We start from the raw sequence: 17,096 nt of genomic DNA on the forward strand, positions 1-17,096 counted from the left end.
AAAAATGGCCGCATAAGGGTAGCAGAGTCAACAAGGTAGCCATAAACAGTGTAGTACTGTTGAGTTGGTTAATATGAATACAGACACTAATGGTAATGTCATATTGTAGCCTACTTCTTGAACATACCAGCAATCTAGCAATTGAATGTACGTTGCTTATGCTCATTTTTCAAGTTTTACCTATCTCAAGATATATTATAACTTGATATTTAAATTCATATTTACAAACCATCTACAGCAGAGCAGAAAATGCAACCTGTAAAATGAAAAGTTGTAGGCAGATCTCGCTTCAGTGTATTCAAAGGGATCATTTACTCAAAAATAAATTCACCATGAGAATATAAAAATATTCTTTGGCTGAATGTAATACTGTGAAAAACGGTGTAAAAATGTATATATTTATCTTTCATCATCATTTTTGAATTTGTCAAAACTTCTGCTCCTTGATACAAAAACACATACACAATTGTGAATTATTGAAAGGAAAGACAGCTGATACTAAAGTGTGTAATGCTCTGCTTATGGCTTACATTGACATTTTCTTTCAGGTTATCACAGTGGTAGAATCTCTTTAAAATATCTTGATAAGTCACAAGTCTTGATAATAACATTTATTTTCCCCACTGATCCGTTGTCCCACAAATTCTAGTAGATACAGATACAAACTCCGAAGCACGTTTTTAAAATATCAACACATTTTACAAAGAACTTGCTTAAATAGTCTTTATTTCATTTGATCCTTCTTCTGTAACACCATAAGCACTGATAAGACCGTTTGGTGAGGCTGCTGCTCTGCATTCAGGGGTCAATCCTGGTTCAACGACAGAAACTATGAAAGCTGATGAGAGATTTTCCTCACAGTACAGAAGTCTCCAGGCAACAAGTGTGCTTTTTAAATGCAATACAAGCAAAACACCTAACCATCATTAAAAACAACACCATCAAACTGATCAGCAGCTCTGGTAGGTGGCCTGTACAGTGTGTATTTACAGATCATCAAAAGGTAAAATCATTCAAACGCAACGTCTGATACAGGTCTTCCATAAATCCGTATGTACAGTGTATCTGCAATACACGCACATGGATAGATTGTATGATCTACCAACCCATGTTAAAAATATACTTCCCATAATTGTTTGTAAACAGTTCTTAGCATTTGAATTGTTCTTTAAAAAAAAAAAAAACACAGTACTGTTCTTTCAACAAATTACACAGTAAAATACAATGTTCCACCAGAAATGATTAAAACATGTTTTTCCTCTCAAAAAAGTAATAAAGATGACCATATAACCTCTTTGATTTTATTTTTAATCAAGCAAAAATATTGTTTATGTGTATTTGTGCGTTTTACTTCAGGATGTTAAATAAATGTAGTTAAAAATCACTCTTACACAAAAACACCACACGTTTGATTTTAGGTTGCATTGTTCTTAAAGCCAGAGTCTGGTTTGGCAGTTGAAGTGGTGTAAAGACAGAAGACAACTGAGGGATAACACAAAATATGTAGCCCACAGTAGAGGAGATTTGAATATATTAACATGGCCCTTTTTTATATGTGTTACAGAAGCAACCAGGACTGGATATGGTCAAGAGAAGAAGCTTTATGTGGAAACAGAAGTCAGTTATTAGCATTTAAAAATACTTGACTGACCGGTCAAGCCACCAGGCAGCGGTTAAAGCTGAGTATCGGACAAAATTCCTATCCGCACCAGAGAGGGCCTCCACAGATCTAAAATGTAACATAAAGTGTCAGAATGTTTGCCCAATTACTTTATTTGTTTCTATTTATAAAATTAATATAAGAATTATTTTTTACTATCTTGTGAAATGAACTTGTTTCTGTCCAGTTGATATCCATTTTGAAGCCTCTGGACTGGTATATTGTTAAATACAGTTAGCAATTGTTGCTGCAATTCACCCTGTTTTTTGTCAAAAACAGGTGAAAAGCAGCACAGACAGAGTGTAAACTTGCCTTTCACTGTTGGAGCTAATAATAAATGTTGGCTATCTTGAATCTGAAGTATTTGTTTGCGGGTGAAGAGCACAAGTGAAAAAACCCTTTAAAGAGTTTGTTCAGTCTTTGTGTCTGAAAGCTGAAATATCGGAGGCATCATTTTGGATCCATCTCAATAATGCCCACGGAGTTCCTCACATTCACCACATTGTCGTTCTTCTCACATGATGTCAGCCCGTTTGTCCCTGACTTTGTTCCTCTGTTTAGTCCTGGCCTTGAAAGCAGCGGAGTTGAAAAGATGCTGTTGAAGAAAAGGATAAAAGACATGAGTGTAACAATAAAACCCTAGTAACACAAGATGCCTTTTTTGTTTATTTTGTGGCACTTGAAGCTCAACAAGAATGCAGCATAAATGCAAGACAAGGAGAAAAATGCAGTCACTCTCAGAGGTGGGATAGTTGCAGTGTGGAGACAGAAGAGATGCTGTACCTTCTCAAATCGAGAGATCTTGTTGCTTTTGGCAGTAGCGTCCAGGATGAGAGGAGCGCCGAGGCCAAAGATGTCTCTCACTAGTGGGTTGAACTGCAAAAAGAAAACGAAAAACACTCAAATTAACTAAATTGGTTGTGGAAAACTGTAAAACAACTGATTGTGCCAGGGGTATATTTATTTTTGAAACAAACAAGTGGATCAGGCCTACAGCTTTGAAAATCCATTATTTACCTTAAACATCTACTAAAATATGGAGCATTAAATTCAGTTGACACAAGTGTAAACTCATCTTTAATACAAAAAGGACCCACATTAGTGTTTCCTTTCTTATTGTCTGTTATTGGTAGGTAGCAATGTAAAGGTTGACAACCTTCATGTCACCCTTGCCAATGTCATAATTCATGTGAGACCACAACAACATATCTCTCCTTCGATACACTACTGGCTTTAGTGAGTTTCCTGACCTGTAGATGGTGTCTGACTCCGGACTCCATGATCTCTTTGAAGGCATCGTAGATTCTCCTCCTCGTAAAGCTGTCGATGTAAACGTCCTCCACTCCGAACCTGATCTTCTCCACGGTGAAGTCCTCGCTCTGCAGGAGAAGGAAAGAGACACAAAGTCAAAGCCAGGGCGGACATTCACAACTCAATATGAAAACGAGATAGAAGTAACATCATTAACTACAGATATCCTGATGCAGCGGTGAATCATACCTCTATGTAATGAAGCACCTCTCTGAAGATGGAGCGCTGTTTCCGCCGGTCGTTCTTGGCTCGGTGCTTGTTGCCGTCTGTGGCTAGACCCTTCAGACTCTCACAAAGACTTTCACTGTCCTCTAACTCAAACTCCTACACACAAGGGGAATAATAGTAGCACGACTTTAAATCAGAAAAATCCTTAAAACATAGATTTGGAAATAAAGGAATGTTAAAAGAGGAGTGCACCATATTTATTTCATATTTAAGTTTGAGTGACTGCTCCCAAACATACCCAAAGGGGTGCGTTTGTTTACCTCGTCTACATCTCGCCCCAGCTCCACCAGCAGGGCGATAGTCTCTCCTGCTGCTATCCTGAAGTTGACGTCACTGCTCTGCAAACACGCCTGCAGTTTGGGGAGGTGACTACAGGCAGAGAAATACAGTTGGTTACACCCTTAATTACCGTTGATGACATGATTTTTATCAAAATGTCATGCATGTATTGTCATGTTGTTTTTTTCACTCACAGGTTGAGCAGCACGGTCAGTCTGGATGCAGGGCAGAGGGTGACCAGCAGGGACCAGGCCTGCAGGGCAGCGCTGTGGAGCGCTGGGCTGCCGGGTTTGTGGGTGGGCATAGTTCCCTCTCGGTTGGGGTAGGACGACATGAAGACGCTCTCCAGAAGGGCCAAAGATTTGACCAGGTCCTGGGGGGGGGGGGTCATTGGTGGTTTTGAGAGAAAAAGAAAGGGAAAATAAATGTAAGGAATGGATGTTAAAGACAAATAGGACATTGGTAAATATGGTTATTGTTAAGATGGTGCCATATCGTGATTTAACATCCCAGATGTATAATCAAACATTTGATTAGGTTTTATCTTTTTAGAAGTCCTGTTACTTGATTTTATTTGGTTTATGAAAGGGTTTTCACAAGTTGTTTTTTTACTAAACATACATCATGGCCCAAAGAATTTAAAATAATGATGTTAATATGATATCTATAGGGGAAAAAAATCCTAATAATAATGCTTTAAGTCAAAATATTCTTCAACTTTGTTCAATTTGCGTTTTATCTATTTGGGGAAATAATTTTCCCTTAAAATACGAGTGTAGGGAGATGTAGAAAGAGCCTGTAACCAAATGTACATTTAAGTGGCGCTTCCGGCTTCAAACAATATCCTCCTTAAGGTTCCACATGGTATTATCATATGTATTAACCAGAAACCCCCAGCAAGAACTAGGTGTCATGATGGATTCAACCTTTGAAAAGAACAAGTTCTCACCTCTCCTTCTTCAGCAGTACAGACATAGCAGCACATCCCCAAAGCTCTGGCACACTGATGGAGACAGAGGCAAAATAAGTCAATTAAACTGGACATTTAAAATATCAAGGACAGACGGTGCGAAGCTATGATTCTCCTGATGCTTTCGTATGACCATTGCAGTACAGCTGCTTTTTTAAATGCCTTATTTAACCTTAAAATGTATGTCCTAATACGTTTATGCTTTCTGTTAAAAAAACTCAAAAGTGTTAAATAACCTGTTTTGACAACAGGAGGAAAATACCTGTTTATTATGGGCATATCACTCAGTCCTATAGGCCTGCATTTGTTGCTCCAAAATGTCACTGTGGGAGTGGTCTTTAAGAGTCCCCTAAACATTATCTAGCATGGTGTTTTTATGTCTTCTGTTTGTTTCCTAAATTGACAGTGACAGACACTGTAAACATCAGAGCTACAACCTTGAGACTGAGTTTACTGAAAATCACAACCAGCCTGTCATTCATTTAAGTGGAATTTCCCTTTAATGCTGTTGAATTTCTAAGCTATGAACATATGTTTGGGCCATAGTTTAATTCCTTTTTTCTCTTTTTGGAGTTGCTGTAAATAACAGATGACTCCATATCTTAAGTTTTGCACAACAGCAGAGAAGGTTACTCACACTCTGGCGGGCCACTATGCTGGCAGTGCTGTCAATCAGAATTGCGGTGAAGATGGGGCGAAGCACCTTGAACCCCTCTTCTGCCTCGTCTCCACCCCCCAACTGGATACAGAGCAGGGTGAAGAGCGTGGCCGCCGCTGCCTGCTCCTCCACGCCGCCTGGAGGGAGTAGAAAAAGTTGTATTTGTTTAACTGCAGCTATTTTTCTGTTCCTCCTAGAAACAAAAAGAATGACATTTTTGCACTAGCAGGTGTTTTTTTCTCCGTCCTACCCTTTTTAAGGCTTCTTTCCAGGCAGTCGCTGATGGTGAGGCGTCTCTCTGTGAGGAAGTCGTACAGCACTTTGGAGGAAAAAGCCTGACGCAGCGACTCCAGACCCGCTAGACGTGTCTTAGAGCTGGGACATGGAGCGAGAGGAGAGACCAGGGTTTGTGTTGGAAACAAAATTGACAACAGCCTGGTGTTGCAATATAGTTTTGCATGTCTTCCTGACTTTTCCCCTTTTCATTATTTAAAAAAATGAATAAAAGCTCACCTCTTATCCATTAAGTTGTCTATACACTGCTTGAGTTTGTCTTCCGTTTCCTCCTGGGCAGTCAGCTCATCCACCAGCTCCGCTCCTGTGTCAACACATGCAGGATTTGATCAAAAGTATGCTACTTTAAGGCTTCAGTTTGGTGGGAATCACCGCCAATAAAAGGGGCTAGCGTGGAATCAGAGGCATTTAAGATACTCTATTAGGGCTGAACGATATATCGTGTCATGGCGATAACCGCGATATTCACATCGCAGGGACGTGCGATTTTATTAATTTTTTTTGTCAATTTTTTTTAGGACGTGTGATATTAAGTATGTAAATTATCTCAAACACGTCATGTTACAATTATTTTGCTGCTTGCTACAAAAGGAAAACTTGCGCGGCTCTCATGTCAGGGGTACTTGAGTGAGTGACATGCAGGCTCTGCATGCACAGCAAACCACCAATCACAATCATTCTATCGCTAGTTTGCAGACCATCAAAACACCGGTAAAAAATGAGCGAGGCACAGGAGGACAATACCGGCGAGAATGAAGATTTACTACCAAAAAGAAAAGCAACATCTGCCATCTGGAACTATTTTGGATACAAAAAGGTTGATGTTGACCAAACAAAGGTACTTTGTAGACAGTGCCATGCAGTTGTTTCGGCAACCCGAGGCAACACGTCAAATGTACTCGCCCATTTGAATAGACACCACAAATCTCTGTATGACGAGTGCAGAGTCAGAACTGAATGCCATCCACAGCCAAAGCAAAAAACTATTTCAGATGCCTTTGCCGGTGTTACACCATATGAGAAAGGTTCAAAACAGCATAAAGACATCACAGATGCCATAACATTTCACCTGGCAAAAGACATGTTACCAATTTACACCGTTACCAAAGAGGGTTTTAAGAAATGATCCGGTCACTTGATAAGCGGTACGTAATACCGTCACGCACCTATTTTTCTCAAGTCGTCACCCCCGACCTGTACGGGGCAAAAGTTGAAACAGAGCTGTCAAAAGTGGAATACTATGCTGTTACAACGGACTTGTGGTCCAGCCGGACAACGGAGCCGTACATAAGCCTGACGGTGCACTTTATTGATGAGGACTTCGAACTGAAAAGTTGCTGTTTGCAAACGGCATTTTTCCCAGAAAATCACACAAGTGAGAACATCGCAGCGGGGCTGAGAGAAGCGGTGGCTGCTTGGGGCCTGGATGAGACACGTCAAGTCTGTATAACAACAGACAATGCTGCAAATACAATTATAATAATAATATAATTTGTCATAAAACAAATAACTTGTAATAAAAATTGAACTACTACATAACAATATCAACTTGTGAACCATTTTGTTTCACAAACCTTTTTTTAAATCAAAATGTCTAAGCAACAGTCAGTGCAAAGTAAAACAAAGTGTTCTTGGTCATCATGGCTAGCCTAAACAAATAAAGATCTGCTTAATTAATTAATTATTATATTTATTTTAAGTTGTAATTTTGTAAACCACTCTGGGAGCTGGTGTATAGCTGTTCTTAATTTTATTTTTATAATGTTGTTTAAAAGATGTCCACTACTTTGCTGCTATTTGCATAAAAAAGGTTTTAATTGTGGAATAAAAAGTTAAATTACCTATTTTGTCACGTATGTTAATTCCTTAATGTGATAATGAAGCTTCCTATAGTTTAATGTAATACGTTTAATCTCTTGGATCCCTTCTAGACACCACTCTTCTTCATTCACAGATGAACCCCCTTATTTGAGGGTAAGCAACATGCATTATCATGACATGTTAGATCATGACTTAAGGTATGATGAGTCAACCAGTTAAGATCCAGACGTCCGTGACTAAAATCCTTCATCCGGTTAAATATAGTTAAAAAAAACGCAATATATATCGCAGGGGGAAAAAATATCGCAATGTCAGTTTTTTTCAATATCGTGCAGCCCTATACTCTATACAATGCTAGCTAAATCAATTTGATTTTGTGAATGTAAGCAGTTCCTTTTATCCATAATAAATAGGATTTTACAAAGCTTGGGTATGTATTATCAGCATTTCTGTACAAACCTGTGCCCTCTTCCAGCACAACGGTGCTTTCACTGGCACTGCTGCAGTGGCTGAGGATATCAGACGTCAGCTCATCGTCGCTGGCTCCAGACTCCCCCTTCACCCCATTTTTCATACCTGGAGAAAAAAAGGATAAATAGGGAAATAGTGAGACGAGGGAATAATGAAAGAGAGCAGTGATATGGTTATATTTTCACAAGGGATGAGTTATATTAATACAAATGTACAAGCCACACTTTGGAGTCTCGGTTAACATATTAGCTCTGCTTTTAGAGGGTTTGTCAAAAGAGCAAATCTGGATAAATAAAGCCAGAATTACGATACAACATAAAAACAAGGGTACTGCTTTCAGACTGGGTGAAAGGAGATTTAAAATGACCTGATCTGAACAATGACAAAAAAGCTAGTCGAAAAAAAGGAAATAATGAGCAACGTCCGGTCAAAAATATATATTTAGAAGTTCCAAAGAAGAAGCCACAATGTTGTTTTGCAACAACAGGTTTTCCCTTCCTTAAATGTCAAAATGTTGTAGTTCTTTTATGTTATTTTCCTCCTATTGCAAATAGTAAAGACGCCATAAACTGGAGTGTCATTATGTACAAGAGGGCGGTGGTGGCGAAGTCCATAGGGACTTGGCAACTGGAAGGTCACCAGTTCAAGTCCCGGAAAGACCAAGTGCTACCGAGGTGTCCCTGAGCAAGACACTGCTCCCCGGGCGCCGTACATAATGGCAGCCCACTGCTCCTAACACTAGGATGGGTCAAATGCAGAGAAACCGTTTTGTTACATAGTACGTAATGACAATAAGTTGAATCTTCAAACTTCTTCAACCTAAAAAAAATGACAATGCTCAGATAGATGTAACTTTAAGTAGATGGTCATTTGGGTTGACGTTTTGTTACATGCACCTGAATAGTGCAATGTCTGGACAGAAACAGCCAGTTGTGATCTTTATACAAATGACAGCTGGTTATCTGTAGAAGTGAAAGACCAAACACTAACTGGACACATCCAGAATTAACCAGAATTTGGCTGGAGGCCATTTCCCAGCAGTGACTGACAGCAGGTGTACACTGCCTCTGCTCAGCTGTCTTTCTCGGTCAGTAACTGTACACCAGGAGAGTTCCTCTTTTATGCAGACAAACTCTGACGCACTCAGACCCTTCTGCACACTCACACACATCGGGAAGAATGGCAAAAATTTGTCAAAGCGAAATCTCAACAGAGTTCTCAACTGAGAACTTACAGTTTTCTTTCATGAAGCATTTAACAGAGACACTGAAGAAATGTCCAAACTGATTTTCACAACTGTAAACTGAACTCTTCCGATTTACATAAATAACCAGCATGTCATATTGAAACTGTAATATGATGTATTGCATGGTAACTATATGCAGTGTGACTTTCAAATACAAATGTCAGCCCTGTTACTTCATTCAACGTCTCATTTTAGATCTGGTCTCCGACGTGCCACTGTCATGTTTTATGATCAAACTCGCACAGGAGCTGATACTCATCACGTTAATTATCATGACATGACTTCAGGAAATTGCAGATAACAGAAGCATTTTCCATTAGGAAATCTTTTATGTTTTTATTAGTAAGTTAACGGGAGGTCATTTGTGTTTAATGTTCGACAGCCTGTGTGTATTAGGAGGAGTGTGTCAGTTTGTTTCACTGAACACAACAGGAGGGTAAGAGCAAAGCTTAACCCTGAGGATCCTGCTTGCTCAGGACTTTCTACTGTTGGAGGGATTACTGGAGCCCAAAGTGGTCATTTATGCCTGTGTGTACCATCCAGAATGGTCAGACTGTGTGTATGTGTGTGTTCATGTACAGGTCAACCAGGGCAGTTGAGGTAACACAGGGGTCACTTTACTGACATGTAACATGGACGTTGTGAGTTACTTTCTTGCTAGCATTAATATTATTATTTGAGGACTAACGGCAACAGTGTCAAGTTCTGCTGTAGGTACAACTTAGTGTCTATCACAAATATACAGTTACCAAGCTAAATATTTTCTGATAGCATTCTGCTTTTTCCACCCGTGCTCAGGTAGTTAGAAGATTCTAGAGAGGCAATCAAAAGCAGCTAAATTAGTAACTGGATGCCTGATTATTTTTGAGCTTAGAATGTGTAAAATGAGCAGAGCCAAATTGTGTTCTTGTTGGTGTCCGACTTGCAATTCTGCTTTTTCTCTACACAGCACAAACAAAGCAATTAGGATGGAAGGTATCTTCAGCCGAGCCAAAGCTGCTGAGTTTCTGCTGCGGCCCAGAAATGTAGCACCTCGTACCCGACTTTCATTTAAAGGCCCTTCTGTATGTGATATTGCGGAAAATTAGTGACAGTAGGAGAAAATATGTTACAACTGCAGCTGCTTGTGAAATACATTCCAGTTGGGCTCACTGGATAAAAGCGGGATCATTGCTCAATGCTATTACTGTACTGTACAGTAAAGTCAAAAGAGTTGCATGGTGTGTTCCTATTAATAACTACCTTTGCACTCACATTAGGCCTGTCACTCACGATAATTCATTTTGTGGGACGAAAATGTTTCCCGGATATTATTGCGATAAACGATAATATTGTCGGCACCGTTGTAAGACCATTTTAGACATTACATTACATTGCATTTAGCTGATGCTTTTATCCAAAGCGACTTACAATAAGTTGTTTGGGAATTTCTGTAACATAACTGACAATAGAAAACTCTGAAATGTATGTTCAGAGTTCAAACACTTCAGTGGAAACTTTAGACCACTGACATAATGATAATATATAATAATAATTCAAGTACATCCTTTCAAACAGAACTTTTTATTGAACATTCAACATTGCAAATGAAATGTGAAATAATATTTAAATATAAAAATTATATATAATTAATTAATTAATTAAATTATAAAAAAATAAAAAAAATAAAGTAACAATATATATATATATATGTCAATATATGTATATGTATATGTAGCACCACTTGTGTTTCCACCATGGTTTCCACCGCTCAGAGCCCGACTGGTGCTGCCGCTGCTGCGTCATGACATCACCGTTTACGTCGGTTTACGTTTATCCCAAACGCCGCTCACACAACAACAATAGGGGACTACGTCGGGTTGATTATCGTGTTTCTTTTAATCATACGAATCCAGATTAAATTAAATAACTACTTCTCAACCCTTGTACTTTTCTCCAGAGTGTCGTGGTTCATTGTTTATTGATTTGGTTCAGCGGCGGAGTTTATTCTACTTTTAACTCATGGCAGCGGCCGCTGTAAAGTCTTCACCGTCTGACTGTCACACAAGCAGCTGATAAATATCCCCCATCCTCATAAGTGAATGTGTTTCAGTATGTATTGATTCCATCCGATAGCTGCTATAACACAAAACAACAGGAAAACGTCTGCCTGCTCTCCACAATAATCAATAGTTGTACAATAATAAGTATTTGTGGCATATTCATTAAGGTCACATGGTAAGCTATATGATGTGTGTTACTGAGTTGGGTCACACAGAGTTAGAGAGACAATGGCCGTTCTGAATTATCAATAGATGTATTCATTGTAAGTGAGCTGACACCGAGGTTAGAGGAAGTTCAGAGAAGGCCTCAGGTTATAAAAACAGTTAACCTTTGTTAGTTGACTACTCCTAAAGGATGTCATGACATAAGTAAACTTTCGACAGCTGGAACATACAAGTATAGCATTCAGAGGCATGTGATGTCGTGTGTTAGGTAATGTAAGGGAAATGAGGGTGCGTAATTTTAGAATCCTTTATATGTCTCTGTAAAGTTCTACTGGGTTGGAGCATTGCTGTAGGACTGCTTGAGAGCAGAGTTCATGTTTTCCTCGTTATTATTGATTGTTGTACAACGAAATAATAATTGATCAACTATATCTGTGTTTGTGTTTTATTGATTCCTCTCTGTTTCATTCTTTCCTGTTGTGAGTGCTAAATTGCCACAACACATGTAAACGGCAATTTATAGAGCTCAGAAAAGTTATCGAGTCCATTTTTATTTATCGTACGATAAGTCAATTTATTGATTATCGCGACAGGCCAAACTCACATCAGTATATTACAGATAGCTGTAAAACTGGGAGTTTAAATCCTTTTATAAGCTTGGAAATTATATATGTTTTTATGTATTTATTATAACTAGGTGATAACCAATTCAGTTTTTCATTGATACAAGAAAAATCTTTAATCAGCCCTGAAAACCGTGCATTTATTGTGTAATATCCTGAATTCTTTGGAACCACAGCATGCAGCCTCTCCCTTTCACAAAGCTAAAGTTCACAGCTGAGATAACATTAAGTGAGCCTTTATCAGTCACTAATTTCCCCGTCATCATCCTTGAACCCCCGGTCACTGAACAGAGGCCTGTACTACGAAGCCGGATTTTCGCTTAGCCGGCTAACTTCAGGGAAAACTCTGGGTTTCCGGTCCTACGACGCTGGTTCTCTTTTTAGCGGGCTAGATCTCCATGGTAACTTATGCTGAGCGGCTAACCTCCTCCGGAGCAGTTTAGGTTGCAGGCTAAGAGATCAACTCAGTGAAAGCACCGCCTGCTGACCAATCAGAGCTCCGTGTGCGGAGTTTAAAGCGATCAAGTCATATTACAGGATAGAGGAAATACAGAAAAACTGCCGTTGCAGGAAAGACGGCCGGCAAAAATCAACTGACTGTGTGAACGTGAAAATTAATAGAATATCCCCTCCCATTTTCAGAGCAATCTGACTATTATAACATTAGCGTTAAGAAAGCTTACTTAAATATCTGCCACAACATAAGTAACCGGATCAAAGTAACATTAAGTACAGTCCGCGGCACTGTGAGTGCAGACGTCGATGTGTCCCATTATCATTCATATCATATCACATCATAATGTATCATATATTTCCTTATCTGAGTCAGCTTCTTGAGCCGTATCTGGCCGTGCAACACTCACAGTGTCACATACTGTATGCAGAAGTATTATTTTAAGCAACACATTAAGTTGACGAAACACTCGAGTCAAATGTAATTAAAGTCAGATCCACTCGTGTCTTGGACGGGGCAGTGATTTCATAAACCTGTTAATGTACGCATTCAAACACTTTTTCTTTTACCAGCTGTGTTCACCTTGCAGGTGCAGCTATGTGGCTTTTATCCTGGATAAAGTGTTTAAGTCATGGATGTTTAAAGTTTAACTTCTTCATATTTGACTAATATTAAAGTTCACTTTTCATTCAGGAAGTATGACGCTGCGCTGTCAGTACGCTTGTCCATGTTTGTGATTGGTCGAATGCTCCAAATACCACCCCTTTCATGTGAACATGCACCTAACTAGATAGGACACGGCTGGCTTGAGCGATCCACTTGATAACCAGCGTCGTAGTACAGCTTAGCGAGAGCGCGTATGTTTTGAATTGGGCCAACCGGCTAACCCAAACATATTCAGGTTAGGTTGAACCAGCTTCGTAGTACAGGCCTCAGGTCACTCCCTCAAAGCCACACACACACACACACACACACACACTAGTGATGTGTCGGTCGCGAACGAGCCGATTCTTTTGAACGGCTCTTTGGTACGAACGAGGGGAACCGAGTCCTACTTGGTGAGAGCCGTTCTTGTTATCGTTCAATCGTTGGTCCGCACGGTCCGCACTCACTGCCTGCCAAAATCCACTCGCCTTTTAAAAAGCTTGATTTTGTTCCCCAAACGTATTCTGTGAAGATCCGCCACTACTCTGATTGGTAGGTTTCAGCACGAGGAGTGAGATGGGGTGGGTCTTAACGGAATACGCGCGAGAGAGAAGTCATAACAAGTGGTACAGGACAGGTAGACGACGTGTTTTTCGGATGGAAAATGAGCCAAACGCGAAAACGCAGCAGCATTTGGATGCACTTCAACCAAAACCCAGGCAGTGATAAAGCGCACCATTTGTAAAGGCAAAATATCCTTTAAAGCAGGGTCAACAAATAATCTCCATCGCCACTTAAAAACACAGTATCTAATATTAAGAGTTGCATGAATTTCATTCAAGGCAAGGCAACTTTATTTACTTAACACATACAGAGGGTAAATTCAAAGTACATTCACTGACATGAATGACATGGATATGGCGCCACCTTGTGTCATGTTTACAATGCCGATTATTGACATTAGGTCTGGCAATCATTATCCTGGTGATTATTTTGCAGATAAACCTAGTAACCTTAAAAAAACGGCTCTTTTGAACGGCTCTTTTGAACGGCTCTTTGAAAGGAACGGAGCCATAAGATCCGGCTCCCTTCAAAGAGCCATAATTCCCATCACTAACACACACACAGCTACACACCTTCCCACACAGGTCTGGCCAGTGCCAACGCACAGCTCGGTTATGGTGGGTGTGAGCTCCCTGCCACGACTGACTCACGTGTCGTCTCTGCTCGGCTGCTTTATGCTTACATAGCAATCACTCAAACAGCTCCTGCAGTCAGTCAGTCCCTCAGTAAGAGAATCTGCTGCAGATGGACAAATCAGATGGCCAAGGCAAAGCGGTTCCCTGGTTCCTGGCCATGGCCATGGCCATGGCCTTGTAGTACAAGCTTTAAATGGAAGACTAAAATAATCTGAGTTCTCCCTACAAGCTGCTGTTTCACTAGAACTTACTTCTCAAATGTAACATCAGATTCTGACATGTTTGATGTATAAAAAATATGCACATTTGCTGTATGTACATCCGTGGAAAGTTGCAGTATTTAACTCTTAATCAACCAATCAAGTAAAATCACAATGTAACGTATTGAAAAAATAAACTGTTAGCAACATTAAAACAGTACCAATAATGTTACTCAGGTATATTTAGGGTTGGGAACCAAAACTCGGTTCCAGATGAGAACCGATAAGAAAATGCCGGGTACCCATACAAAATACACAATTTTGGTTCTGCTTAACGGTTCCTAAACGCGGTAGACCCTGTATTCCACCGGGTCACCACGGCGCAGACGGACCCGGTGGAATACAGGGTGTACCGCGTAAGGGCGGACTGGCTATCTGTGTGTTCTGGAGAATCACAGAACGGCCGGTCGTCAGCAGGCCGTTGACGGCCGGCTCGGTACGCTAACGGCCAGCACCGCCCTTAATTTTTTTTAAAGGCATCATGTAAGTTGCGCTGACAGGCGACAGAGGTCTACAGTTTCCCCGCAGCGAGGCTCCCCCCGCCCTCCCGTAGACAGTTCACGAGCTCAGTCACTTCATAACACCAAAGATGGATCGCGGTAAACGCTCTAAAGTGAGGCTCCACTACACTAAAGAAGAAAAAGACAAGGCAAAGTGTAATGCCTGTTAATAGCTTGCCACAGGCATAGCTCAGTTAAAATAAAGCACAACTATTGTGCAATACATTTGTATTGCATGTATATTTTTTATTTGTAAAAATGTCAGTTAAAGCTTAAAAGAATAAAGATATTTTTGTTATCTAAACGTTTGACCTCTTTCTTTTACAATTTTGGAATCGAAACGGGGAATCGATAAGAACCGGAATCGATACATTTCAAACGATACCCATCCCTAGGTATATTACATACATATCTATAAGAAACTCCAGGAAGTGCTTAGAGGTTGGAGGATCAGAGAAATCACTTAGACGGCGATGAAGCAACATTATATTTTAGCTGCAAGTTGCAAGTGAAAAGTGTGGATGAATGGGCACGTTGATGGGGCGTTTACTTCATGGTGGTCATGCGGGTTGACTGGATAAACTCAGACAATATGTCGCTTTAATGCCCCTGTGCGGCTAAAGAACAAAGATGCTGTGGAAAGTCAACCAGCCAGTAGAGCGTGAGAGGGGCGTGTTGGTTTACTGCATGCACTGTAGTGCGGTTCAAGAGCATCTGGACAAGCCTTGTGTTGGACACGGAGCCGGGGTCAGGGGTCAAGCATCAGAGGAGTTACCTTTCAGCGAGGCTTTAGTTGACAGCTGAAGAACCTCCTGACGAAGAGAGCCTGGAGACGGCGTATGGATGGATGAAGGATGGGTGAAATAAAGGGGGTAAAGAGTGTAGGAGGAATAGTGGGTGGATAATAAAATGAATGGGAAGATGAGGAATGACCAAAGTGGAGAAGAAAACCTCATAAGTTTATTTACCTATTCATTATTAAACTCTGCACATTGAAAAATACTGATGCACATGTACTGATGTGTTATACATTTCTGTATTCACCGCCTTCTCCGTTATTTAATCGTTAGCAGAAATATACATCCCGTGAATATAAGGCACGTGTTTGCTTCCTGGGTGACGTCACTCGATGAAACGTGAGGGGGCTGTACACCCTTGCCAGCACATGCATGGTCCGCATTACCGCCGTACAATGGTTTAAACGTGTAGTTGTTGCTGCAAAGCAGCAACTTAACTGCACGTAAATGAACCCAAATCGTGTGTAAATGCACTGAAAGGCCCCGTTGCACGTGTTGTCTGTCCAACAGTTTACACCTACCTTTTAAATAGCATTGCTGCTTAAAATAACATGCGGTTACCCTTAACCCTACTAGTGTGTAGCTTTAGCAAATAAGGGTCCTGAACGCAACACAAATCACCAGTTAACCAATAAATGCATTGCCTTATCTTGGACAATTCTTCAAGGTTTATACACGTACAGCAATTCGATTAAGTGAATGGGTTCAAAATAAATGGCACAAGCAGGCAGAATGCCCTGCTAAGCTTCAGCACTAATTATAAGCCACATGGCAGACAGGACAACTATATACACTAGTCAAGCAGCTAAAGTTAGAGGAGCAAAAGGCTGCCTCACTGTTTTATCAGTAATGCCATATGGCAGAGACACCTAAACTGCTACCGCTTGGTTTTCTGCCAGGAGAAGGATAGTGAGTTAGTATGACCTCTATTGCTATACTTACCAGGCTTGCTGGAGCCACGTTTCCCCTTTTTACTCCGTGGCATTTCGAGTAGCGCTTTGATCCACGGATCACAATAAAGCTAGCTGATGTTAGGAAGCTAAAGTTAGCCTGTTTTCCGTCCAACTGCCAACAGATGTGACAGTCTGTGTGAATGTGGCAGCAGCAAAGTGACGAAGGTCTCCTTGGTTTATCTTGACAGCTTGGTACAAAGCTCCCAAAATTACAGCTGCTCTCACACTTTTGTTGACACTTTAGCTAACGCTGGCTAGCGTTCTTCCCGAGCACCAAACACCAGCAGCGCATTCAACAACTCCCAGCTTTCTCCAGTCTCGGATAAAAAGAGTTGCGAAAAAGTCACCTCCTTCAACGGGGTTGGCTATGTATTATCTATGATTGTCTCCCGGTAATCTATATCTAATGCCAGGTGGAGATATAAATGTTTTTCCAAAGTGTTTAGGACGGAGTAGTGAGCACGCTGTTGTCGCCAAGTCCACCATCTTCCTCAGTAAACTGCAGAACTAACCGGCAGCG

The 17,096-nt window shown here is 40.6% G+C and overlaps 1 protein-coding gene across 1 annotated transcript; it reads right to left on the minus strand.

The window, feature by feature from the left end:
* Window positions 1-708: 708 nt before the first annotated feature.
* ifrd2 (interferon-related developmental regulator 2) lies at window positions 709-17,090 on the minus strand. The gene is made up of 12 exons (XM_034144989.1): window positions 16,566-17,090; window positions 7,681-7,797; window positions 5,620-5,704; window positions 5,357-5,481; window positions 5,086-5,243; window positions 4,428-4,481; window positions 3,673-3,851; window positions 3,460-3,568; window positions 3,161-3,295; window positions 2,911-3,039; window positions 2,444-2,536; window positions 709-2,255 (listed from the first exon to the last, which is right to left on the minus strand). Exons 1-12 carry the CDS (start codon window positions 16,606-16,608, stop codon window positions 2,175-2,177), a joined length of 1,308 nt encoding a protein of 435 aa, XP_034000880.1. The 5' UTR covers window positions 16,609-17,090; the 3' UTR covers window positions 709-2,174.
* Window positions 17,091-17,096: the final 6 nt, after the last annotated feature.

Source organism: Trematomus bernacchii, unplaced genomic scaffold (assembly GCF_902827165.1).
Source record: "Trematomus bernacchii unplaced genomic scaffold, fTreBer1.1, whole genome shotgun sequence".
Classification (NCBI taxonomy): domain Eukaryota; kingdom Metazoa; phylum Chordata; class Actinopteri; order Perciformes; family Nototheniidae; genus Trematomus; species Trematomus bernacchii.